Genomic DNA, 26,685 nt, shown 5'->3' on the forward strand with positions numbered 1-26,685 from the left:
CAGTGAAAGAAACTTTGAATATTAATTTGTTGTTTATTTTTCAGCATTTCCTGGGTCATCCAAGAAGGAGAAAAGACAAGATCCTGGTTTGATTCAATTTGTTTCTCATCCTCTGAATGTTTCTGTTTCGACTGCGGGACAATAAACTGGGAGGTTCAGGAGTAATGCTCCTGTCTCGGGGTCTCAGGAAACCAGATTGGAAAATACAGTAAAGACAATCAGTACTACAATCTGAGTTTATGTATATAAAGGTGCATATTGAATGGCATATGTCAGTCTCAGTATCAGTGATATGGAATTCACCCTGACTCTATCTCATGTCTCCACTTTGCACTCCAGATTTCCTTCTGAAGTATACTCCTACTGCTCTTGTACTCTTCTCGGGATTGACTTGATCCCTGCTCTCGATTCTTGACATCTACTTCCTTCATTTACTGAACGGAACCTCAATTTTTCCAGTCATCCAGCATTCCCTACACCTGCATCATCCGAATGGGAACATTCTGTCTCTGGACTCTTGTTATCTCATTCATGAAGGCTTCCCACTTTTCAGGTATTCCTTCACCTGCAAAGACACATGCCAAATCAACTTTTGAAAGTTCTTTCCTAATCACATTAAAATTAATCTTTCTTGAATTTAGAACTTCAACTTTACACGCTGTTCTATTTTCTCTAATTATTTTAAAACTTGCTTCAAAATTCTCCCCCACTGACAAATCAGTCAGTTGATAGACCTTATTTCCTAAGAGATTTGAATTTGAATGTAACTTTAACCCGCCCCCACCCCCCCCCCGCCACCGTGAACTCGCTATTGTTCTTCCAGATAACTGGTATCTCTTTAAAAATTAGCTTCTCATTTTCCTGCTGGATGCTGGGGGGCCTACATGCTTCAGGGAGGCAGCTTACCACCTTCTCAAAGTCACCTGTGGAGAAACAACCAGAAAACGAAAATGTGTCACGCCCTCAAAGTCCCGCAGAGAAACAGAACGAGGCAGCGACATGATGGCTGCACCTGCAGCTCCTCTCACAGCGAAGACATGCAGAGGGATGGCCATCAACGCACAAAAAAAGAGTACCACAAGGGAGAAGGAGAGGATCCCCCCCAAACTGAGGTGTCCAGCAAAGCCCATCTTCAAGCCATTGGGAACCACGGGGTCGCCACCACAGCACAGTATCAGGTAACTGGGAGCAGCAACACTCTGTCAGAACGTCTGTCAGACCCAGCACTGGACCCTGCTGTCTTTGTTCTCACCCCGATGTTACTGGAGCTGGAAGATCTCCCACAGGCAGGAACAAAGCGGCTACCGCAGTGCAGAGAGAATCCAACAGTCCGCCTGAACCGTGGGGTTTCAGGGACTCCCCCAGTGACAAGACTGGGCGAATGGACATTGGGTAATTCTATAAACTTTTAAACTGAGTGTTAAAATTTCCAGTGTTACTGTGTGTAGCTTTGAATCTATGACACAGTGTGTTACCACATTTGCTTACCTGGGCAATGTCAAAGCAGGTGTCTGTTTCTGCAGGAGTATGGGATACTGCACCTCAGCAGCGACAGGAGATGGTCGAGATTATGGATCGATGGGCCTTTGATTTTTTTCAGGGGGAAATGGCAGCCGTTCCTCCGGCCTGGGTATTCTGCTGTAAGGAGGCAACTTCCCCATCTCTGAAGTTAAGGAGGTGGTGGGTGGGTGCCTCCTTGCAGCAGATGTTACAGACAGAAATTTTCCCCTGAGATTAATTAACATGTTCACCCCGCCCCCCCTCCCCCCTCCACTGCTGCTGGCGATGTGTGGGCCGGTCCTTCTGGCTGGATATCCAGCTGCATCATTGATGTGGATGGATGACGCAGAGGGGCTGACAGTGAGCAGGAATCCATGTCCAGATTCCTGGTGGAAAAAGTTAAAGTCCAAGCTGCATGATACCTCTCGCACCTCTGCAGATGGAACACACCGCAGATAAACCTAGTTGCAGCCAGACGGGTCGATCGGCTCAAGGATAGATTTCCTGCTTGCATCCCACACATTCTCAGTCAGATCCATTGACATCCAGCCAGTGTTGTTCTCTCATCACTGCCTCCTGCCGGCTCACTGTCAGCTCCACCCAGTGGGCAGACAAGGGAATATCGAAGCTCAAAGTGTGAGGCGCTCTCTCTGTTGTTGGACATGGGCAGGTCTGCCCCATCCTCCAAAACTGTGCTGTTTCTGTCACCTGAGCCAGCTTTCACTTCATCTGGAGGCCTGAGGGAAAAGATGTCTGCAGACACTCCATACACAAAACTCTGGAAAAACAGGGGGAACGTACCCAACAACACCCTAATCCTGATGGCCACCTTAGTGTGGGGCTGCATCAAGCTGTGCGTAGACCCTTAGTACAGAAACACCAACTGTCACGATGTAATGACGTTCTTCCTATACCAAGTGTTGCGAAGGATAGGACTGGCCTCGTTACCATGAAACGCTCCATATAGAGTCACAGAGTTACAGAGCTGGGCAGCATGGAAACAGGCCCTTTGGCCCAACTCGTCCTTGCTGACCATAGGACAGAGAATATTGCAGTGCAGAACAGGCCCTTCAGTCCTCGATATTGCACTGACCTGAGAAAATAATCTGAAGCCTATCAATTCTACACAATTCCATTATCATCCATATGTTTATCCAATGACCATCTAAATGTTCTTAAAGTTGGAGCGTCTGCAAATGTTGCAAGCAACGCATTCCACGCTCTTTCTACTCTACGAGTAAAGAAACTACCTCTGACAGCTGTCCTATAGCTGTCAGCACTCAATTTAAGGCTATGTGCCCTCCTGCTAGCCATCACTATCCAAGGAAAAAGGTTCTCACTGTCCACCCTATCTAATCCTCTGATCATCTTGTATGTCTCTATTAAGTCACCTCTTAACCTTCATCTCTCCAATGAAGACAGCCTCAAGTCCCTCAGCCTTTACTCGTAAGACCTTCCCTCCATACCAGGCAACATCCTGGTAAATCTCCTCTGCACCCTTCCCAATGCTTCCACATCCTTCATATAATGCAACGACCAGAACTGTACGCAATACTCAAAGTGGGGCCACACCAGAGATTTGTACAGCTGCAACATGACCTCATAGCTCCGAAACTCAATCCCTCTACTAATAAAGCTTAGCACACCGTACAACTTCTGAACAACCCCATCAATGTGGGTGGCAACTTTCAGTGATCTATGTACATGGACAACGAGATCTCTCTGCTCATCCACCCTACCAAGAATCTTACTATTAGCCCAGTACTCTGTATTCCTGTTACTCCTTCCAAAGTCATTCACCTCACATTCTTCCGCATTAAACTCCATTTGCCACCTCTGAGCCCATCTCTGTAGCTTGTCTGTGTATTTCTGTAACCTGCAACATTCTTCCGCACTATCTACGACTCCACCGGCTTTAGTGTCATCCGCTAATTTACTAACCCATCCTTCTACACCCTCATCCAGGTCATTTATAAAAATGACAAACAGCAGTGGCCCCAAAACAGATCCTTGCGGTACAGCACTCGTAACTGAACTCCAGGATGAACATTTACCATCAACCACCAACCTCTGTCTTCTTCCAGCTAGACAATTTCTGATCCAAACCGCAAAATGGACCAGATGTCCGAAATCAATCTATTCCATTTTACCTTTCTTTTCGCGCATTCCCTTCTGAACCCTTCCTCTTTATATACCGTCCAGATGCCTTTCAAATGATGTAATTGTGCCAACCTCCAGCTACTTGCTCTGGCAGCTCATTCCATGCACACACCACGCTCTGTGTGAAAAAGTTGCCCCATGAGTCCCTTTTATATCTTGCCCCTCTCACGTTAGTCCAGTGCCCTCAAGTCCTGGACTCACCAGTCCAAGGGAAAGGACTTTGGCTGTTCACGCTATCCATGCCCTTCAGGATTTTGCAAATATCAATGAGGTCACCCCACAGCTCGAATGCTCCAGGGATAACAGCCCTGGCCTATTCAGCCTCTCCCAATCCCTCAAAATGTTCCAAGCCTGGCAACATCCTTGTTAATCTTATCTGAACCCTTCCAAGTATCACAACAGTCTTTCCATCACGTGGAGACCAGAGTTGCTTGCAGCGTTCCAAAAGTGGCCGAACCAGCGTCCTGCACAGCTGCAAAATAACCTCCCAACTCCTCGCATACCAAATGCTGTCTTCACTTTCCTATCCATCTGTGACTCTACATCGAAGTAGCTATCAATCTGCACTTTCTTTGTTCAGCAGCATTGCACAGGACCATACCACAAAACATCTACTTCCTGCCCTGATTTCCATCCTAAATGCAGCATCTCACATTCATCTAAATTAAACTCCATCTGCCACTCCCCGGCCCAATGGCCCATCTGATTCTGGGCCCATTGAACTCTGAGGTAACCTTCTTCACTGAGGCCACACCGACAATACTGTGTGCAGTGTTGGTCTCCTGTTCTGAGGAAGGATACTCTTGCTCTCAAGGGAGTGCAGCAAAGGTTTACCAGGCTGATTCCAGGGATGGCAGGTCTGACGTACGAGGGGAAAGTGACGAGGTTGGTATTGTTTTCACTAGAATTCAGACAGCTGAGTGGAGATCTTATCTAAACTTGTAAAATTCCAAAAGGATTTGGGTAGAACCAAAGAGAATCTTCCCGATGGTGGGTGTGTCCAGAACCAGGGGTCACAGTATGAGAATACATGGTCGAGCATTTACGACGGAGATGATGAGACATTTCTTCCTCCAAAGAGCGGTGAGCTGATGAAATTCATTACCACATGATGTGGTTGATGCCAAAACATTGAATATGTTCAAGAGGCAGCCAGATGCAGTCCTTGCGGTGTCTGGGATCAGTGGTTATGGGGAGAAAGCAGGATTAGGCTATTGAGTTGGATGATTGGCTGTGAATGTAATGAATGGTGGAGCAGGCTTGAACGGCTGAAAGGTCTCCTCCAGCTCCAATCCTCTGTGTTTCTCTGTCCACTGCACCAGTAATTTTCAAGTGATACACGCATATTCAAACAAGGAAAAGGAGTGGACACCACTGGTCACAGGTCCCCAATCTGAAATGAAACCATCCACCACCACTCTCTGTCTTCTACCTTCAAGCCAGTTCTCTATCCAAATGGCTAGTTCCCTCAGTATGCCATGTCATCTAACGTTGCTAACCAGTCTACCATGCAGGGCCTTGTTGAACGCCTTACTGAAGTCCAGACAGATCACATCCACCATTCTGTATTCATCAATCCTTGTAGTTACTTCTTCAAAAAACTCAATCAAGTTTGTGAGCTACAATTTCCCATGCACAAAGCCACATTGACCACCCCTAATGCGTCTTTTCGTCTCCAAATACGTCTATGTCCTGCACCTCTGGATTTCCTCCAACAACATGCCCACCACTGATGTCAGGCTCACTCTTCTATAGTTCCCTGGCTTTCCGTTACCATGTTTCTTCAATAGTGACACCACGTTACGCAAACTCTGTGGCATCGATGAGACAAATCCTTCAGCAAGAGGCACAGCAATCACTTCCCGAGCTTCCCACAGAGTTCCAAGGTATACCTGATCAGGACCCGTGGATTTATCCACCGTTATGTATTTTCAGGCATCCAGTGCTTCCTCCTCTGTAATATGTACATTTTTTTGTTTATTTCTCCAAGTTTTGAGCTTCCATATCCTTCACCACAAAGAAAAACCGATGCAAACTACTGACTTCCTATCTGCCCCCATCTCTGGTGATTCCACACAAAAGTTGATCTTTACTGAGCTGTATTCTCTCCCCAGTTACTTATTTTTGCCCTTAATGTATTTGTAGAATCCTTTTGGACTCTCCTCACTCTCATTTGCCAAAGCTCTCTCATGCTCCCTTTGTGCCCTCCTGCTTTTCCCTTTACATATACTCCTGATGACTTCACACTCTTCCAGGGATTCACTTGATCCCTGCTGTCTTTTCCTGACCTGTGCAACCTTCTTTGTTTCAGGAAAAGCCTCAATTTCTGCCGTCATCCAACATTCTCTGTAGCTACCAGCCTTGCCCTTCACCCGAACAGGAACACATTGTTTCTGGATTCTCTCTATCTCACTTTTGAAGCATTCCAACTTTCCTGCTGTCCCTTTACCTAACAATATTAAAGACCAACGTTTAAAAGTTCTCGCCTCACACTGGCAAAATTCGCCATCCTCCAAGTCAGTACATCTTGCAAATCAATCTCTTGGCCAAACGATATTCAACACAGCCGGTCCATCCATCTCTTACAGCAACAGGGATAGAATGCAAAGTGCAAAACAAAAATGCTGCTTGCATTTGCATGTTCCTTTGCTTCGGACTAATTTGATGACTATACTCTAGTGGCTGATTCCAGACGCTCCATAGGTGAGGGATTTATTCATCATACAACAATTCAACACGTGTTAAATGAACTCTCCTGTTCCTTTAACAAGCTAAATAATTTAGCGTGCAATACTACTGTCAGAAGCTTCATTGGAAGCAACGTCCTTCCCTCAGAAGATCACCAGTCATGTGCACTTGACTCAAACCACCTGAAATCTGAGAATTGGACAACCAGGCAATGAACCACTGCTCCTGGTAATGTGATAGCATGTGTACGCTGTGTCTGCACAGCTTGCTTGTAAACCGAAGGATTTAATGATTTCATCATTTGTAACCAATTTAAGTTCGAGTCATGAGCAGAAGTCCAACAAGATCTCATCATGGAAAAGTAGGGAAAGTTTTCAAAAACTCATGATTATGTCTCTCACTATTTTAATTTCATGCTGCTTTCACTCTTAATGCTTTGTTTTATGAGTCCTGATTTGCTGAATTTAAAAGTGTTCCGAACCCCAGACCTGGAGTTTAACGTCAGCTTTGTAACTATTGATTTAAAGTAACCTATTTTTCAAATTAACATGTTCATTCTCACTGCACCACAAGGTGCCCCCCCCCCCCAACCACAAATTCAGCTTTGCACATCCTTTCCTTTGATTGATGACAATCTTTCCCTTCCCGATGATGAGATCTTGTTGGGCTTCTACTCATGACTGGAACTTAAATTTATCACAAATGTTGAAATAGTTAAAATCTTCATTTTAAATGCAAGCTGTACAAACCACAGAGTACACAGACAGTCACATGAATAGGAGCAGTGGTGAGGCAATGCTTCACTGTCAGGTTGTCCACTTGCCAGATTTCAAATGGTTTGTGCCTTTCAGTAAAGTGCATACTATTGCTGATCTTATGAGGGAAGGATACGTTACCAGAGGAGAGTTCAACTTAACAGTATTTTGTCAGATGGCAGTAGTATTGCACATGAAACTATTTACCTCATTAAAAAAATGTCAAGTTCATGTAATTAAACACATGTTTTGAAATGTTGGATACTGAATAAATGTCTCACCTTGAGGACAGTCTGGAACCAACCACCCAGAGTTTTGTCATCAATTGGGTCTGAACCAAAGGGACATGCAAATACAATTGAATTCTGTTTTACACTTGGCATTCTCTGCCTGTTGGCCTCAGACACGGATGCTGCATTCATTTGGCCAAGAACATTGTTTTGTCAAGCTGTAAATGTCTGGCCAAATCAAAGCAGGGAGTGGCCCAACATGAGCAGTGACATAAATTGAGGACTCAAGGACAGAGATGTTCAGTAGCTCAGAGAAGAGGTGTTTCAGGTCAGTGAATCTTGATTGTGCGTCTGTCAGGCTGGTTCTCTCCACTCGGTTCGATCTCTATCTCTCTCTCCCACTCTCCCGCCTTTCTCTTGCGCTCTGTCTCTCTTATTCTCTCTGCCTCAGGGCCTCCCTCTCGATGTCTCTTTCAATTACTGATTGCCTCACTCACTTTTTCCATCTGTCTCTGTCTCTCTCTCTCTCTCTGTCCTACTTTTCACTCTTTCTTTCCCTCTCTCTCTCTCACTCACTATTGTTCTTCCTCTTTCTGTGCCTTTCGCTGATTCTGTCAAACTCTCCCTTTCTCTTTCTCACTGTTCCTTCTTCTCTTTACCCTCCTCTCTCTCCTTGTGTCTTTCTCTGTGTCTCCTGTCTGACTCGCTGTTTCTCTTTCTGTCTATCACAGTGTCTCTCACGGCCTCTCCCACTATTGATCACTCACTGCCTCTCTCTCTCTGCCTCTCTTTCTCGTTCCTTCCCTCTGTATGTCTGTCTCACTGTCTCCCTCACTCTCTGTTCCACCATGTCTCAAACTCTCTCTCTTTATCTCACTGTCTTTCTTTCTCAGAATGTCTCTCACACTGCCTGTTTCTCACTCACTCACTCCCTCTCCCTTACACACACATTCTTTCTCTCTCTCTTTCTCTCTCCGTGTTTCTCTCACTCAAATGCACCTCATTCTATCTCTCTCACTCCCTGTCTCCCTCTTCCTCACTCAGTCTCTCTCTCTCTCTCTGTCTGACTCTCATGCTCTGCTTCTCCCTGTCTGTCTCCACCTGTCTCTTTCTCTAACACACAGTTTCTTTCTCTCATTGTCTGTCCCCACCCCCCCCCTCTCTCTCTCTCTCTCTCTCTCTCTCTCTCTCTCTCTGTCTTTCTCTCTCATCCCTCTTTCTGTTTAATTTTGCTCTCTCTCTGTCTATCTCTTTCTCACTCTTACTCTGTCAGCCTGGCTCTCTCTCCTTCTGAAGCATGTTACTGAATTCGTGACATTATATTTCTGAATACCGCGTTTGATAAGATGATGTCAGTGAAAATGTGGAAAAGGCACGATTTGAATTCTAATTCTTCAACTGCAATATCATTTGGATGGATGGCAAATGACAATTTCCAGCTGTACTGTGGGTATGTTGGTCCACGCTTGTGTGATCTGTACCAACCGCAGTCAGAGCAAATGACTCCAGGTCAATGTAATAAAGTCTGAACTCTGTGCAGGCCTGTGTCTCATTCAGGGGGTGATTATCGGGCAATTGTGTTCCGGGGGCAGAAGCATAAGTTTGGTTCTGCACTTTGGATTCTGTCTGCGCTCAGAGATAGTACGGTGTCTCGATGAGAGTGCAGGGAGTCAGACAGAACCCCCGCAGTAACAGTGGAGAAATTTCAGCTTTTGCATTTTGGTGCACATACTGGCTAAATCAAACGTCATTATCCACCACTAACTGTGTTTGAAATTATTAAACTAAACATCGAACCTCAGCAGGTCTGGCAGCATCTGTAAGAAGAAAACAGTTACTGCTTCGAGTCTGGTGACCATTCAACAGAACTGACAGCAGTCGGGAAGAAGTGGTATTGATACTGAAGACTGGGTTCGGGGGTGGTGTGATGGGCAGGGGAGGGGTGATGAAAATACAACGCAAAGAGAGAGAGAGAGAGAGAGAAATGTGTGTGACAACATGTACCTTTCAGAGGGATTTGTTCCGTTCGGTTTCTCTTCACAAAGGAGTTGTGAAGCAGGTGCTGGGGTGTCTGTTCCATGAATAGCAGAGTAAGTATTTTTTTGTTCAAAGTAAACAAAAGAAGCAGGAATGGGCAGAGTCAGTCTCACTCAGACCTAAGGTTTTAGTTTTGCTTTTATTTCTTGAAATTGAGTTTATGGAGTTGGAACCGCTAGATACAGCTCTCTCTCTCTGCGTGCAAGGTACATCCTGTGGTTGATCCTTCTTCTGGGGTGGAATCTGTTGAATTGTTGGATTTGCATTTGCAAGTGATGTTCATGGGATGTTGCGATATTGGGTCAGTTGATTAGTCATCAAACAACACATGTTTTAAATATTTCAATAGTGTTAACGTTCTGCCAATTTTTTGTTTGCATTTTAATTATGGACTAAGAATACAGTGTGTTTTGCAAAAAGCTCAGTGGTTTGACGATTCAAATCACATCCGGAATGCAGCACCATTTACTTCCCTGGAAATGAAAGTTCATGTCCAGATAATCTCCTTGCCTTTTTTTAGGGAGTTTTGGTCCATTCCATAAAATATGAAAAAGTTGAGTGAACAAGTAGAGAATGGATAGCAGGCCTGGACAGAAGAAAGGTTGAATACCTGACAACAAAAGCTAAGAATGGGAAAAAAATGTGCAATGGGAGAATTGGTGAGCTTCCCATCAGCCCTGTTCCACCTTCCATGATGATCCTGGCTGATGGCTTCTTGCAAAATCATATCCTTGTTCATTCCCCATACCCACCTACAATGTTAGCTTCTGGAAATCTATCTGTTTCTTTTTTGAACAAAAAAAAATCAGTACTTTCATCTCCACAGCCTTTTGTGGCACTGGTCTCCAGATGGTCACCACTCTCTGAATGAACACATTTGTCATCATCTCAATTACAAGTGGTTTCCCATGTGTATCCTGAGACTGGTCCATTTATCTGGATTCCCAGGATGGGGGAAACATTATCATTGCATCCTGAGAACTGGCAGAATTCGGTACACATCAATGAGACACTTCACCTTCAAATATCATCCAGTGAGTGCAGACTCACTCAAGCTCAACACTCCTCACAGGGCTAACCTGGCACAGCAGGGATTATTCTGGGAAAGGATCTGAGGAAGGGTCACCGGACCCGAAGCATCAACACTGTTTTTCTTTTTTCCTTCACAGATGCTGCCAAACCTGCTGAGCTTCTCCAGCAACTTTGTTTTTATTCCTGATTTACATTATACACAGTTCTTTCCGTTTTCATTATTCTGGGAAATTCTTACTCCTGTCTCTTCACAGCAGGTACCTGTTTCTGTAGGTACCTGGAACAAGAATGTACGTAATACACCAGTTGTGGCCTCACTAATTGTACAAAGTTACAAGCTGAACTGAAATTCTCACGTAAGGAGGGCCAACATGCTGTTTGCCTTTCTAACACCTTGCTGCCCTACTACACCTTCATTTTTGATTTCAATGACCACTGGACAAGGACAGGTTCATAGTCATAGATTTATACAACATGGAAACAGACCCTTTGGTCCAACTCGCCCATGCCCAAACTAAATAACGTATAAGGTAAGTGAGCGTGCAGCTTGGATCGGTGTCAGGGACTTCGATGCAGTGGCCAACTCGGAGACATGGATAGAGCAGGGTCAGGAATGGATGTTGCAGGTTCCAGTGTTTATTAAGGTCGGGGAAGGTGGTAAAAGAGGGGGAGGTGTGGTTTTGTTAGTCCAAGACAGTATAACGGTGGCTGAAAGAACTTTTGATGAGGACTCGTCTACTGAGGTGTATGGGTTGAGGTTGCTGAGGAAGGTTTGTCGACTGAGTCAGTATGGGTGGAAGTTAGGAACAACAAGGGAGCAGTCACCTCATTGGGGGTTTTCTGCAGGCATCCAAATAGCAGTAGGGAGATCGAAGAACTCATCGGCCAGCAGATTGTTGAAAAGTGCAAACGTAACAGGGTTGTTGCGATGGGTGACTTCAACTTTCCCAACATTGATTGGAACCCCCTTAGTGCAGATGGTTTGGATGGAGCCATTTTTGTCAGGTGTGTTCAGTAGGGTTTCCTTACTCCATATGTGGACAGGCCGAAGAGGGGGGAGGCCATTTTGGATTTGGTCCTCGCAAAGAGCCAGGACAGGTGTCAGATCTTGTGGTGGGAGAACACTTTGGTGACAGTGACCACAAAGGCCTCACATTTACCATAGCCAAGGAAAGGGAAAGGAGCAGTTACCAGAGGAAGATATTTAACTGGGGAAAAGGAAAACATGACACTATCAGACAGGAGTTGGGAAGTACAGATTGGGAGTATTGTTCCACAGAAAGGGCACAACAGACATGTGGAGACTGTTTAAGGAGCAGTTGTTGCGAGTGATGCATAAATTTGTTCCTCTGAGACAGGTAAGAAGGGGTAAGATTAAGGAGCCTTGGATGACAGGAACAGAAGTGCTTCTCATCAAAAAGAAAAAAAGGCAGCTTATGTAAGGTGGTGGAAGCAAGGGTGTAGCACAGCTTTAGAGGATTACAGGCTTGCTCAGAAGGAACTCAAGAGTGGTCTGAGGGGAGCCAGGAGGGGGCACGAGAACGGCATGGCAGGAAGGATTAGGGAGAACCCGAAGGCATATTACTCATACTTGAGGAATAAGAGAATGATCAGGGAGAAGGTAGGGCTGATCACGGATAGTGTAGGGAACTTGTGCGTGGAGTCTGAGCAGATAGGGGAAACCCTAAATGAGTTTTTTTTTGCTTCGGTTTTCACAAAGGAAAGGGACCTTGTTGTGAATGAGAACTTTGAGGAAGAGGGAACCAGGCTTGAACAGATCGAGATTGAGGAGGTTCATGTGCTGGAAATTTTGGCAAACATGAAGATTGATAAGTCCCCAGGGCCAGACCAGATTTATAACAGGTGTCTTTGGGAAGCGAGAAAGGAGGTTGCTAAGCCGCTGGCAAAGATCTTTGCTTCCTCACTCTCCTTGGGAGTCGTACCGGAGGCAAATGTTCTTCCTCTTTTCAAGAAAGGGAATAGGGAAATCCCAGGAAATTACAGACGAAGAACAAAGAACAAAGAAAATTACAGCACAGGGACCGACCCTTCGGCCCTCCAAGCCTGCACCGATCAAGATCCTCTGTCTAACCTGTCATCTATTTTCTAATGGTCTGTGTCCATTTGCTCCCCGCCCATCCATGTACCTGTCCAAATATATCTTAAAAGACGCTAATGTGTCTGCATCTCCCACCTCCGCTGGCAACGCAAGCCAGGCACCCATCACCCTCTGTGTAAAGAACTTTCCACGCATTTCTCCCTTAAACTTTCCTCCACTCACTTTGAACTCATGACCCCCAGTAATTGGGCCCTCCACTCTGGGGCAAAAGCTTTTTGCTGTCCAACCTGTCTATACCCTTCATGATTTTGTAGACCTCAATCAGGTCCCCCCTCAATCTCTTTCTGATGAAAATAATCCTAATCTACTCAAGCTCTCTTCATAGCTAGCACCCTCCATACCAGGCAACATCCTGGTGATCCTTCTCTGCACCCTCTCCAAAGCATCCACATCCTTTTGGTCATGTGGCGCCCAGAAATGTACACAGTACTCCAAATGTGGCCGAACCAAAGTCCTATACAACTGCAACATGGCCTGCTAACTCTTGGACTCAATGCCCCGCCCAATGAAGGCAAGCAAGCCATATGCCGCCTTGACCACCCTATTGACCTGCGTTGTTACCTTCAGGGAGCAATGGACTTGAATACCCAGACCTCTCTGTTCATCAACTTTCCCGAGGATTTTCCCATTCACTGAAAAGATCACCCTTGAATTTGATCTTCCAAAATGCATCACCTCGTATTTGCCCAGATTGAACTCCATCTGTCATTTATCTGTCCAACTCAGTCAGTCTTACGTCTGTGATCAGCAAGGTTTTGGAAAGAATTCTGAGGGATAGGATTTATGACTATTAAGAAAGCATAGCATGCTTAAAGGGAGTCAGCATAGTTTTGTGACGGGCAGGTCATGCCTTACAAATCTTATGGAGATCTTTGAGGATTCCACGAGACTGTTTGACGAGGGTCAAGCAGTGGATGTGGTGTACATGGACTTCAGCAAGGCACTTGATAAGGTTCCCCACGGCAGGCTCATTCATAAAGTCAAGATGTATGGGGTGATTTGGCTGTCTGGATTCAGAATTGGTTGGCTGACGGGTGGCAGAGAGTGATTGGCGAAGTTCTGTTCTTGGGCCTCTGCTCTTTGTAGTTTTTATAAATGACTTGGATGAGGAAGTTGAGCGGTGGGTTAGTATGTTTGCTGATGACACAAAGGTTGGAGGTGCTGTTGATAGTATCGAGGGCTATTGCAGGTTTCAGCGAGACATTGACAATGCAGATCTGGGCTGAGAATGGCAGATGGAGTTCAACCTGGATAAATGCGAAGTGATGCGTTTTGGAAGGTTGAACTTCAGTGCTGAATACAGGATTAAAGGCTGGATTCTCAGCAGTGTGGAGGAAATGCAGGATCTTGGTGTTCAAGTGCATAGCGACCTCAATGTTGCCACCCAAGTGGATAAGGTTGTTTAGAAAGCATATGGTGTTTTGGCCTTCATTAACAGGGGGATTGAGTTTTAGAGCCGCGAAGTTTTTCTGCAGCTCTACAAAACCCTGGTGAGACCACAATTGGAATATTGTGTCCAGTTCTGGTTGCCCTATTGTAGGAAAGATGTGGAGGCTTTGGAGAGGGTGCAAAGGAGGTTTATCAGGATGCTGCCTGGACTGCAGTGCTTGTCTTACAAGGAGAGGTTGACTGAGCTCGGACTTTTCTCTCTGGAGAGAAGGAGGAAGAGAGGTGACTTGATCGAGGTGTACAAGGTAATGAGAGGCATGGATAGAGTCGACAGCCAGAGACTTTTCCACAGGGCAGGATGGGCTGCAATGATGGGTCACAGTTTTAAGGTGTTAGGAGAAAGGTACAGAGGAGACGTCAGAGGGAGGTTCTTCACCCAGAGAGTTGTGAGTGCATGCAATACTTTGCCAATGGTAGTCGTGGAAGCAGAGTCATTAGTGACATTTAAGCGACTGCTGGACATGCACATGGAGCGGAATGTATGTTAGGTTATTTTATTTTTGGATGAGGAATAGTCCACAGGGCAACATCGAGGCCCGAAGGACCTGTACTGTGCTGTACTTTTCTGTGTTCTATGTTCTATAAACTGTTCCCATTTGCCTACGTTTGGCTCAAATGCCTCTTCTTCTTTCATATTCTTGTGCCTGTCTGAAACACCTTTTAAATTTTGTAACTGTTCCTGCAACTCCCACTTCCTCTGACAGTTCAATCCTCATATGAAGCACCCTTTATGTGAAAAGATTGCCCCTCAAATGTTTTAAATCTCTCTCCTCTCAGCTAAAAATGTCAAGCTTTCTATTTTTGAACTTCCCTCCCCTCCCCGAGGGAAAAGACCTTTGCTGTTCAGCTCACCTTTGCCCCTCATGATTTTTCAACCTCTGTCAGATCACTCGCTCCTCTGCCTCCTGCACACAAGTGCTAAATGTCCCATCCTATCCATACACTCCTTCCAGATGCCACTATTGCCCCATTCTATGATAATAAAATGTGAGGCTGGATGAACACAGCAGGCCAAGCAGCATCTCAGGAGCACAAAAGCTGACGTTTCGGGCCTAGACCCTTCATCAGAGAGGGGGATGGGGGGAGGGAACTGGAATAAATAGGGAGAGAGGGGGAGGCGGACCGAAGATGGAGAGTAAAGAAGATAGGTGGAGAGGGTGTAGGTGGGGAGGTAGGGAGGGGATAGGTCAGTCCAGGGAAGACGGACAGGTCAAGGAGGTGGGATGAGGTTAGTAGGTAGCTGGGGGTGCGGCTTGGGGTGGGAGGAAGGGATGGGTGAGAGGAAGAACCGGTTAGGGAGGCAGAGACAGGTTGGACTGGTTTTGGGATGCAGTGGGTGGGGGGGAAGGACCAGCCCAGCTCTTCCCCCCCACCCACTGCATCCCAAAACCAGTCCAACCTGTCTCTGCCTCCCTAACCAGTTCTTCCTCTCACCCATCCCTTCCTCCCACCCCAAGCCGCACCCCCAGCTACCTACTAACCTAATCCCACCTCCTTGACCTGTCCGTCTTCCCTGGACTGACCTATCCCCTCCCTACCTCCCCACCTACACCCTCTCCACCTATCTTCTTTACTCTCCATCTTCGGTCCGCCTCCCCCTCTCTCCCTATTTATTCCAGTTCCCTCCCCCCATCCCCCTCTCTGATGAAGGGTCTAGGCCCGAAACGTCAGCTTTTGTGCTCCTGAGATGCTGCTTGGCCTGCTGTGTTCATCCAGCCTCACATTTTATTATCTTGGAATCTCCAGCATCTGCAGTTCCCATTATCTCTTGCCCCATTCTATCATTATTTGAAGAATCCTCTCATGCTCTGTTTATTTTTACTGATGTGGATAACTTCACATTTGCATCTTCCACATGTTTACCCAATGTGTTTGTTTCATTCTGAAGCCTCCTCACCTGCTTCACATCAGTCACAATGATGCTCAGTTTTGAATTGTCATCAAACCTGGATATTTTCCCCTGGATTCACTTATTAAAATTACTGACATGTATTGTGAATAACTGGACCAAGAGTAGAGTCAGTTTGTACAGCACCTGCGCTGTGTTTGTGACAAACAACAACACCTTCCAGTCGCAAACCATTTCAACTCCCCCTCCCTTTCCTTGGGTGACATTTCCATCCTGGACCTCCTCCACTGTCACAACGAGATCTCCCACAAACTGGACGAGCAGCATCTCATATTCCACCTTCGGAGCCTGCAGTCCAATGGCCTAAATGTGGGTTTTACCAGCTTGAAAATCTCCCCACCTGGCCTCCTCCAATGACCAACCCTCCCCCTCACCCCCACCTCCTGGACCTGACACAAACTCTCCATCTTCTCTCCCACCTATTTGCTCCTCCCACCTCACCGACTAATCCCCACACTCTTTAACTGCACTCACCAATCACCATCCCAACTACCTTCCCCAGCACAACGCCCCATTTATTTCCGAGCTCCCTCTACCCTCCCCAAGCTCTGAAGAAGGGTTCTGAACTGAAATATCTAATTTCCTGCTCCTCTGATGTTGCCTGGCATGCACTGATCTTCCAACACCATACTGCGTTATCTGTGACTCCTGCTTTGGCAGTTCTTCCTATCTCAGGGCACGTTTGTGATCAGTCTGCAGTGCTGGAAAGCTGTGAAATATCCAATGGGATGGATGAGGCCTTGAAAGGTGCTATTAAGTGCAAATTGTTGTGGAGATTGTCGAATTTCAGCTCGTCTTGGAGACTGATTACACATATCCTCCAATGACCTCCCAAGAGAACTTTTGGCCTGTTACACTTATCAAGAAAGCTGGGCTATAATATGTAACTCCTGGAAGAAATCCCAATCTTCATCCACAAGTCGTACCCACGTGCTACAACCAGAACTTCTGTATAAAAAATGGTAATGTAGCACCTGCAACAATAGCGATAAATTTTCTGTTTGCTGACATGAGTCCCTCGAAGTCTTTCAGTCTCTCCCGAATGAAGTCATGAATTGAACAAGTTGTTTTCTTTTCATTTTTTTCAGTTTCATCCGTGTTCTCCCTGTGGTACAATCAAAGGGTGCTGACAAATTTCAAAATGCGCACACTCTGCCTGTTCCTGTTGTTGCTGTTCACGATCCCCATGTCAGATGCAGCTGAACTGAATAACGATGTCTTGTCTTACGTTGTCGTCCGGTAAGTGGAACTGAAGCAGATCTTACCTGACCAGCTCTGTGAGCTTCTGGCTGCACTCAATGTTCAATCAAATCGAGCCTCCTTGCCTGTCGCACACGGGTAATCAATGAAGAGTGCACACAGCAGGTTTTGTGAGGATTCTGTAGCTGTGTGGATTATGTCTCAACACACAAACCAAGATTTTCATTGCTCCCCTGAGGAACGGACATCCAATGAAATTGTTGCCAGGTTTCACGGGGTCACAGTGTGAAGGGAACTCGACACTGACCACTGACACTAAAAAAAGGAGAGTGCAACAAATCATCAAAGTGAGGGTTGAAGAAAATGCCCAAATTACACTCAGGCAAGATTTGACTGTTCACTGCATCATGCAGCTTATCTCTCATGTTGAGGTAATAAGGTGTAGAGCTGGATGAACACAGCAGGCCAAGCAGCATCGGTGGAGCAGGAAGGCTCGACGTTTCTGAGGAAGGGTCTAGGCCCGAAACATCAAGCCTTCCTGTTTCTCTGATGCTGTTTGGCCTGCCGTGTTCATCCAACTCTCCACCTTGTTATCTCAGATTCTCCAGCATCTGCAATTCCTACTATTTTTGTCTCTCATGTTGCCTTTGTCTCCCTCGACCTGCTTCAATATTACACACATTTCCTGACTGTCTGCAAATGTTTTCTTTGTGTCTCATACTTCAGTTCTTCTGGTTAAGAGTTGTGCTACACCTGTTCTTTAAATCCCAAACTCTTACTGTTCCACAACTACACAATCACTTCACCTGATGTGGCAGCGCTCTGATCCTTGTGATTCCAAGTAAACCTGCTGGACATTAACCTGGTCTTATGTGGATTGTGACCTTGTCCATCCCAGTCCAAAATTGGCACCTCCATCATGGTCACAATTATGGAATGATCGTTTCACACAGCACAGAATCAGCCCCTTCAGTCCAACCAGTCCTATACAATGAAAATCCCAAACTAAACCAGTCCCACCTGTCTGCATCTGGCCCATATCCCTCCAAAACTTTCTTATTCATGTATTTATCTAAATGTCTTTTAAACTTTGTAACTGTACTCACATCCATTCCTGCCTTTGGAAGTTCATTCTACTTGCAAATCATTCTCTGTGTTTTTTTAAAAAAAGAGTTGCCCCGAATGTCCATTTTAAATCTCTCTTTTCTCAACTTAAAAAGCCCCCACATCTTGAAATGCCCCTTCCAAACGAAAAGGCACCCACCATTAACCTTATCTATACCCCCCCATGATTTTATAAACCTCTGTAAGGTCACCCTGCAACCTCTTAGGCTGCAGCCTGAAATGTCCCCATCTGTCCAGTTTCTCCTTATGACTCACACCTTCCATAGTGCTACTGTATCTGTCTGTCTGTCAATCTATCGATCTGTCCCTAAATCATGATTGTGTCCGGCATTGAGGCATCGAATTGTGAATCAGTTAAAGTGTCTTAAAATGAAGATGCAGCAAGTTCTGAAGAAGGCTGTGGGCTTTCTGTGATTTATTGCAGGAGGATTTGCACAAAGACGTGTAACAATGTTCTGCTTCAGTCATGCAGGGCACTGATGAGACCAGTCTGGAATATTGTATGTGGTTTTGGACTCATTGGTTAAGGCAGGATGCAGATAAGTTGGAGATGCTTGCTCATTTGTTACCTTCATTCAGCAAGCTGAGTCTTCAGAAAATTTGTACAGAATCCCCTTCTGTTCACTGGGATTCAGAGCAGTCAGCAATGACGGCATTATAATGTTCAGAATGGTTTTAACTGGATGGAATTGGAAAGGATGTTTCCTCTTATGGATCAGTGTAGAACTAGGGGCAATGTTTCAAAAGGTTTTCCCCTATCCAGACAGAGATGAGATTATATTTTTTCCTCTCTCGGAGCGCTGTGAAACACTGAAATTTCTGCCTCACAATGCAGTAAAGACAATTTCAGTGAATGTTAAGGTTGAGATGGTTAGATTCTTCTTAGACAAGATAATTAAGATAAGATGGGAAAAGGGAATTGGAAACACTGAGATGGCATGATCTTGTAGAATGCCAAATACAGCAGAGGGACCATTCCATCGTTCTACACAGTTGTATGTAAACCTAAGACTGAGAAGAGGAGGAATTTCTTCTTGCAGAATGTTCAGGTTTTTTGCACGTCTTTGCCACAGAGATCTGTGGGAGCAGAGTCTTTGTGTAGGTTTCCGGTTGCAATTGATGGACTCTTGATCAGTCGGGGAATCAAGGGAGAGGGGAAAAGGCAGGGAATTGGACATGAGCGTGTTGTGTCAGTTTACATCACTATTTTTCTCACAATTTCACTCACACTTTCCATTATTTCTTTCATTTCATTTCTTCTCTGTTGTCATATGTAACTACTTGACTATTTCTGCTGCAGTTCCTTCTACTTATCTCTGTGTCTCTGTCCATCACATGACCTGTTGCCCTGGCTCTCTCTTTAAATTTCTCAGTCACGGGTGTGGTCCCAGAATTTGCCACAATGTTGGGACAGGGGAAAAAAAACTCAATCAACTTGGACCTTTCAATGCAGGAAGTTGAATTGTGAATTGCAAATTTACAGTTTCTGCAAAATGATAGGACATGTTCCAAGTAACACAGCTCAAACTGAGCCCATTGACAGTGCAAAAAGAATGGTTCACCCACAGTCCATCCCTAATTCAGCAGTGGGAGTGGTGAGAGCGCTCACAGGGGGATGCCAACTAACTGAGCTAATATACTCGGGCTTTGGCTAAACCCAAAAAACTACGCGAGCAGTGTTTCCCATCCATCCTCCTCCTCTCACCAAAGGTGAAAGACTGTGTGGGGGCACAGTAATTTTTTTTATCTTTATCTCTTTTGGCATCCTAGAGTAGAGGGGATGGAAGCTTGGACAGTTGCACGCTCCTCTTGTAGGATGTGGAAGATAAGGGTCACTCTTCATGTCCCTTCTGACTTCACCTGCGAGAAGCGCACCCAATTCCAGCTCCTCACAGACGGCGTTCATGAACTGGATCAGAATTAACTCCGGATCGTTCGGGAGGCAGAGGGGCTGATAGATAGAAATTAAAGGGAAGTTGTCACACCCAATTTACAGGATAAAGGTAACTGGGTGACTGTGAGGAGAGGGAAAGGGAATAAGAAGACAGTGCAGAGATCCCCTGTGGCCATTTCGTTCAATAATAAGTATCCCGCTTTGGATACCGCTGGGGGTTTTACCTTCCGGGGAAAGCCATAACAGCCAGGTCACTGGCACTGAGCCTGGCACTGTGGCTCAGAGGGAATAGGGGAAGAACAGGATAGCGGTAGTTCTTGGAGATTCAATGCTTCGGGGAACAGGCAGGAGATTCTGTGATCCTGGACGAGACTCCTGGATGGTATGTTGCCTCCCGGCTGCCAGGGACAGGGATGTCTCGGATCAAGTTGACAGAAGGGAGGGAGAGCAGCCAGAAGTTGTGGTACACATCGGTAACAATGACTAGCATGGAAATGGGATGAGGACCTGAAAAGCCAATATAGTGACTTACCTAAAAGGCTGGGTGAGCAGAGTAGTAATCTTAGGAATATTACCGGTGCCACGGGCTAGTGAGGCTAGGAATAAAGAGTGAGTGCAGCTGAGCACATGGCTACAGAGCTGTTGAAGGAGGGAGGGTTTCAGATATGTGGATCATTGGCATACCTTCTGGGGAAGGTGGGACGTGTGCAAGAAGGATGGATTGCATGTGAACTGGAGGGCACCAATACCCTGGGTGGGATGATTGCTAGAGCTCGTTGGGAGGTTTGAAACGACTTTGGCAGGGGGATGGGAAGCAGAGCTACGGATCAGAGGAAGTGGTAGCTGGGATAGAAGCAGGTACAGCATGCAGAGAGTCTGTGAGGAAGAATAGACAGTTGATCTGGCAAAGTTGCAGTCAGAGGGATGGATTGAAGTGTGTCTATTTTAATGCAAGAAGTGTCTACAGTAAGGTTGACGAACTTAAGAGCATGGATCAGTACTTTGGACGACAATGCTGTGGCCATTGCAGAGAGTTGGAGAACACAGGGGCAAGAATTGTTGTTGGACGTTCCGGTGTTTAGATATTTCAAAGGAAATAGGGAGGGACGTGAGAGAGGTGAGGAGTGTCATTGCTAATCAGGGATGTTATCACAGCTGGAGAAAGGGAAGTTGTCAATGAGGATTTGTCGACTGAGTCAGTATGGGTGGAAGTCAGAAACAGGAAAGAACAGACACTTCATTGGGAGGTTTCAAGAGAAACCCCAATAGCAACAGAGACACTGAGGAACAGATTGGGAGGCAGATTTTGGAAAAGTGCAGAAGTAATGGGGTTGTTATTATGGATCACTTCCAATTCCATAATATCGGCTGGAAACTCCTGAGCGCAAATAGTTTGGATGGGGCAGATTTTGTCAGGTGTGTCCAGGCAGGATTTCTGACTCAATATGTAGGTCAGCCAACTAGAGGGGAGGCCATATTGTATTTGGTGCTTGGTAATGAACCAGGCCAGGTGTCAAATCTCTCTGTGGGAGAGCGTTTTGCTGATAGTGATCACAACTTCCTGACCTTCGCAACATTCATGGAGCAGACGGTATGTGAAAGTATGTAGTTGGTGGAGAGGTTGTTGCAATGCTCTGTGGCAAGAACTGTGGAGAAGAAACTTGAGAATTGATGTTCTCAGGGAAACGCATGACAGAAATGTGGGGGTTGCTTAGGGAGCACTTGCTATGAGTATTGGAAAGGTTTGTCCCACTGAGGCAAGGAAGGGATGGTAAGGTGAATGAAATCTGGATGACAAGACATGTGGAACATCTAGGGAAGAGGAAGAAGGAAGCGTATTGAAGGTTGAGGAAGCATGGATCGGACAGAGCTGTGGAGGGCTGTAAGGTAGCCAAGAAGTAACTGAAGAATGGACTCAGGAGAGCTAGAAGGGTGTATGAAAAAGCCTTGGTGGACAGGATTAAGCAAAACCCCAAGGCGTTCTATACTTATGTGAGGAACAAGAGAATGGTCAGAGTGAGGGTAGAAACACCAGGGGTAGTGGAGGGAACTTGTGCGTGGAGTCGGAGGAGGTGGGGGAGGTCCTTAATGAATACTTTGCTTCAGTATTCACCGGTGAGAGCGACCTTGTGAGGACTGCGTGAAACAAGCAGATATGCTCAAACAGGTTGAAGTGAAAAAGGAGAATATGCTAGAAAGTTTGAAAAACATGAGGATAGATAATCCCCTGGGCCAGACGAGATGTACCCAAGGTTACGATGGGAAGCAAGGGAAAACATTTCTGCGCCAATGGCAATGATCTTTGCGTCCTCACTGCCCACTGGAGTCGTACCAGATGACTAGACGGGAGTAAATGTTATTCCCTTGTTCAAGAATGGCAATAGGGATAATCCTGGGGATTACAGACCAGTCAGTCTTCCTTCTGTGATGAGCAAATTATTGGAGAGGATTCTGAGAGATAGTATTGATGATTATTTCGAAAAGCATAGTTTGATTAGAAGTAGTCAACATGGTTTGGTGAGTGGCAGGTCATGCCCCATAAGCCTTCGTGAATTCTTTGAGGATGTGACAACACACATTGATGAAGGTACAGCAGTGCGTGTGGTGTATCTGGATCTTAGTCAGGCATTTGACAAGCTTGCTCAAGGTAGGCTCATTCAGATCAGAAGGAAGCATGGGATTCAGGGAGATTGGGCTGTCTTGATAGAGTACTAGCTTTCCAATAGCGAATAGAGGGTGGCAGTAGTTGGAAAGTGTTCATCCTGGAGCTCGGTAACCAGCAGTGTTCCGCAGAGATCTGTTCTGGGACGTCTGTTCTTTGTGATCTTTCTAAATGACTTGGATGCGGAAGTGGAAGTATGGGTTAGTAAGTTTGCTGATGACACAAAGGTTATTGGAGTTGTGGATAGTGTGGAGGGTTGTTGTAGGTTGCAACAGGACATTGACAGGATGCAGAGTTGGGCAAAGTGGCAGATGGAATTCAACTTCGCAAAGTGTGAAGTGATCCATTTTGGAAGTTCGAATTTGAATACAGTGTTAATGGCAGGATTCTCGGCAGTGTGGAGGAACAGAGGGATCTTGGGATACACGTCCATTGATCCCTCAAAGTTTCCACCCAAGTTAATTGGGTTGTTAAGAAGGCGTATGGTGTGTTGGTCTTCGTTAGCAGGGAAATTGAGTTGAAGAGCTGCCAGATTGTGCTGCGGGTCTTTAAAATCAGAGTTAATGTTATGTTCAATTCTGGTCATCTCATTGTAGGAAGGACATGGAAGTTTCAAAGAGGGGAAAGAGGAGATTTACCGGGATGCTACCTAGACTGAAGGGCAGGTCTTATAAAGAAAGGTTGGGGGAGCTAGGACTAAGACAAGAGGGCATAAGGTGATTGGAGGAAGGTATAGGGGAGATATAAGAGGTAGGCTCTTTACACAGAGAGTGGTGGGTGTGTGGAATGTGCTAACAGCAGTGTGAGTGGAGTCAGATACATTGGGGACATACAACCGACTCTTGGATAGGCACATAGATGGTAGTAAAATGTAGGCTCTGCAAGGTGCTTTGATCTTACAGTCGGATAATAGTTCAGCACAGAATCGAGGACTGATTGGCCTGTAATATGCTGCAGTGTTGTCTGTTCTACGTTCTTGGCCCACATCCTGACTTTACACCTTTCAGTTTCCTCCGAGCATCCGGGTACGTGTCGCACGATGAAAGTAGTGGGCATGTGGCCTTCCTGGTGGCTTTACCTGCTTCGCAATGTGGAACACCTCATGGACCTGTCCGTTTGAAACCCACCAGAATTCATCTTATTCCGCACGGTGTGAGGACTTTCCTCAACTACCCAGGTCAAAATTACCTCGCTGCCTCCCCGAACAGCGGCAGTCGTTGCCCAGAAAGTAAATTGCTGTACCCTGGCCAGATCGATGAGAACAGGAACGCGGCTCAAATTTTGCAAAATCTGCTGAATAACAGAACCCAGAACAATGACCAACCGGTGGGCTGTATCATTCTCTATACCACCTACAGCCCGTGCCTGGATCACTGTTTCACGAACACAGGGAATTGCGAAATAATTACTCCCTTGCAAAATTCCCCATTTCAGGACATATGGACTGAACCTCACATTCACAAATATTTCGCCTTCAGCCAAATATATGCATCTGGTGAAGCTCCGAGACCAGATCAGGAAATAAGGGATAAACTGGCTGCAGTGAGGAATTTGGGGTTTCATGTCAGAAGGTGTAATAGAGTCGGCAGGACCAGATGCACAGAATGCTCTGCACCGGAATACTGCATCTCCCAGGCGCCAACGATCGATGTCACATAATAAGGGATCTGGGTGTTTCTGTGAAAGGCTGCCAGGCCGATTCGAACACATCTATTATATTTTGCATTAGTGTCATAATTCGAATTTACCATCATACGTTCATATCCTTTGTGCTTATCACTGAATGAATCGAGCCGATCAGCAACTCAATAAATTCAAGAGTCCCTCACAGTCAAAATCGATTCCATTCAGAACTTCTCCTTCCTGTCTATCAAGGCTTGTGCAAAAGCAACACAATACTGTTCTGACATTCTCCATATCATTCTTATTCTGACCCTGCTGATCACTGCATACAGAGATGCTTGGCAACAATCGGAATGGTATACAGTAACATTCAAACCCAGTGCTGGAGATATATGTGAAATAACTACACTGAGTCTGGTATCCACCTTCAAGTCACCCTTTATTGACACATGAACTGTCTTTGACTTTAGCACAGCATCATTCAGAGGCAGCTACCAGAGTGTCAGCATCTCTGACACCCACCCTTTTTATCTGTCAGCCAGGGATCCCTCATTTGGGCTGGAAATCAGGCCCAGTCAGCGAACTCATATTCTACAGTTGGCCAACCTGGTCACAACTACAGTACGATGTCCACCAAAAATCAAACACACTCGAAAAAGAATCAACTACATGCCTGGGGTAAAGGAAGGAATGAGGTCAAACTGGGAAGGGAAAGGGAGTCCCACATTGTGGGTGGCCCAGAGAGTGGAACAGATTCAATGGGAGGGTGGCCAGTAAAGAATGAGGGAGACTGGTTTAATTGGCTGAATGAAGCAGTACATTTGTGAAATGGTTTAAGAGTTTGAGTGCACATCATGCTCATTTTCCCCAAGCTTGATCATTAATATCTATAATTTCTATCCCATTTCCAAATGTTCTTTCTCCAGTGTTGTGCTGGTGGAATTTTTTGAACAGCAGAGACCTCATTTCTTTGTACAGTTGTATTCACTGAAATGAGTTGAATGTATAACTACACGTGATTTTTTTCTGCTTCTGTTATATACTATAAAATAAAGTAAATCCAATTATTCAACAGCATTCTGCTTTTAGATGGATGGTTTATCTCATTCACATGCCAGATATTCCTGTCGATGAGTTGTGTTTCTGTTTTCTGAAGAAGTATGAATGAGCTGGAGCAGTAATGGCAATGCCCATTGTGGTGATTCTCCAACATTGCTGCTGGAAGGTGGGGGCGGGGAGGAGAGTGGGATTCACAAGAACTATTCTGGAGGGAAATGGAGAGACTAGTGATGTACATAGGAGCACCGAGACAGTGAAGAAGATGAAATGCAGCATGAAGGGGAATCCAGATGCATTCGCAAAGGTACGGGCGAAATGGAAGAGGACGCACAGGATTCACTCACAGGAAGAGAAGATCAGACGAGGCTGACTGTGAAACAGGCAACAATCATTGGGAAGGTACTGACAGGATTTCCAATCAATCAGGCTCACTTTGAGACTGTTTACAGTCACCATATATTTCCTGGGATGTGTGTCGATCAGGCCGGGCTCTTAGAGAAAATTTCCCTTAGAGTAATTAACGTGTAGACCCCACTGGGAAAGAGTGAGGGGCTGGCCATCCTGCTCCCACTGCTGCTGGCGACGTCCAGGCTGGTCATTCTGGCCGGAGACTTCAACTGCATCATCGACATGAATGGAAGAGGGGCTGACAGTGAGTTGAACTCAACACCCAGACTCCTGATGGAAACAGTGCCCAGCAGTTTCACTCAAACAGCCACTGGTGCTGCTCCATGCATTATCTCCTGACAATACTCATTGTGATGTTTTTCTGTAAATTTACAAAATTAAAATGATGATAGTGACTGTTAGAATAACCTTGCCCTATCTGATATGACACAACCTGAGGCCGCATTTACAAATTGCAAGCTACCAACATAAACAAATGACTCTTTATCATTTGAGTGGTTAACCTATTTGTTTGGGCACAGATTTCTGAAAACAAGGATTGTGAGGTCTGTTGCATGATGTTTTCATTTGACTCATTTGTAGAATATATCCCAGTTTCTGCTCCACTCTCCTCCACCCACTCATCTTCCTTGGAACTTGTGCAATGCCTGCTAGATTCTGAACGTTTCTCCATTCTGGTGGAACAGCGTAGGCCTGAAATTACATTCAGTTGCATTAATTTCTCACTCAGAATTTGGAATCACTTTCAAATAAAAGTACAAAGATCAGACAATGAGTTCATGTGAATGTGTGTCTAAAACAGTGAACTGACACAGCTCCAGCAATCCTGTTTTTA

At 45.6% G+C, this 26,685-nt stretch overlaps 1 protein-coding gene across 2 annotated transcripts; it reads left to right on the plus strand.

The window, feature by feature from the left end:
- The first annotated feature begins 1,241 nt into the window (after positions 1-1,241).
- Positions 1,242-25,460, plus strand: LOC125450054 (uncharacterized). 2 transcript variants are annotated; one of them, XM_059643188.1, is made up of 3 exons: positions 1,242-1,392; positions 16,968-17,118; positions 23,768-25,460. In XM_059643188.1, exons 1-3 carry the CDS (start codon positions 1,257-1,259, stop codon positions 24,417-24,419), a joined length of 939 nt encoding a protein of 312 aa, XP_059499171.1. In that variant the 5' UTR covers positions 1,242-1,256; the 3' UTR covers positions 24,420-25,460. The 2 variants fall into 2 exon arrangements, with proteins under 2 accessions (XP_059499171.1, XP_059499172.1); XM_059643189.1 differs by lacking the exon at positions 1,242-1,392 and adding an exon at positions 8,744-8,783.
- The last annotated feature ends 1,225 nt before the right edge of the window (positions 25,461-26,685 follow it).

This window comes from Stegostoma tigrinum, chromosome 49 (genome assembly GCF_030684315.1).
Source record: "Stegostoma tigrinum isolate sSteTig4 chromosome 49, sSteTig4.hap1, whole genome shotgun sequence".
In the NCBI taxonomy this organism is placed as follows: Eukaryota; Metazoa; Chordata; class Chondrichthyes; order Orectolobiformes; family Stegostomatidae; genus Stegostoma; species Stegostoma tigrinum.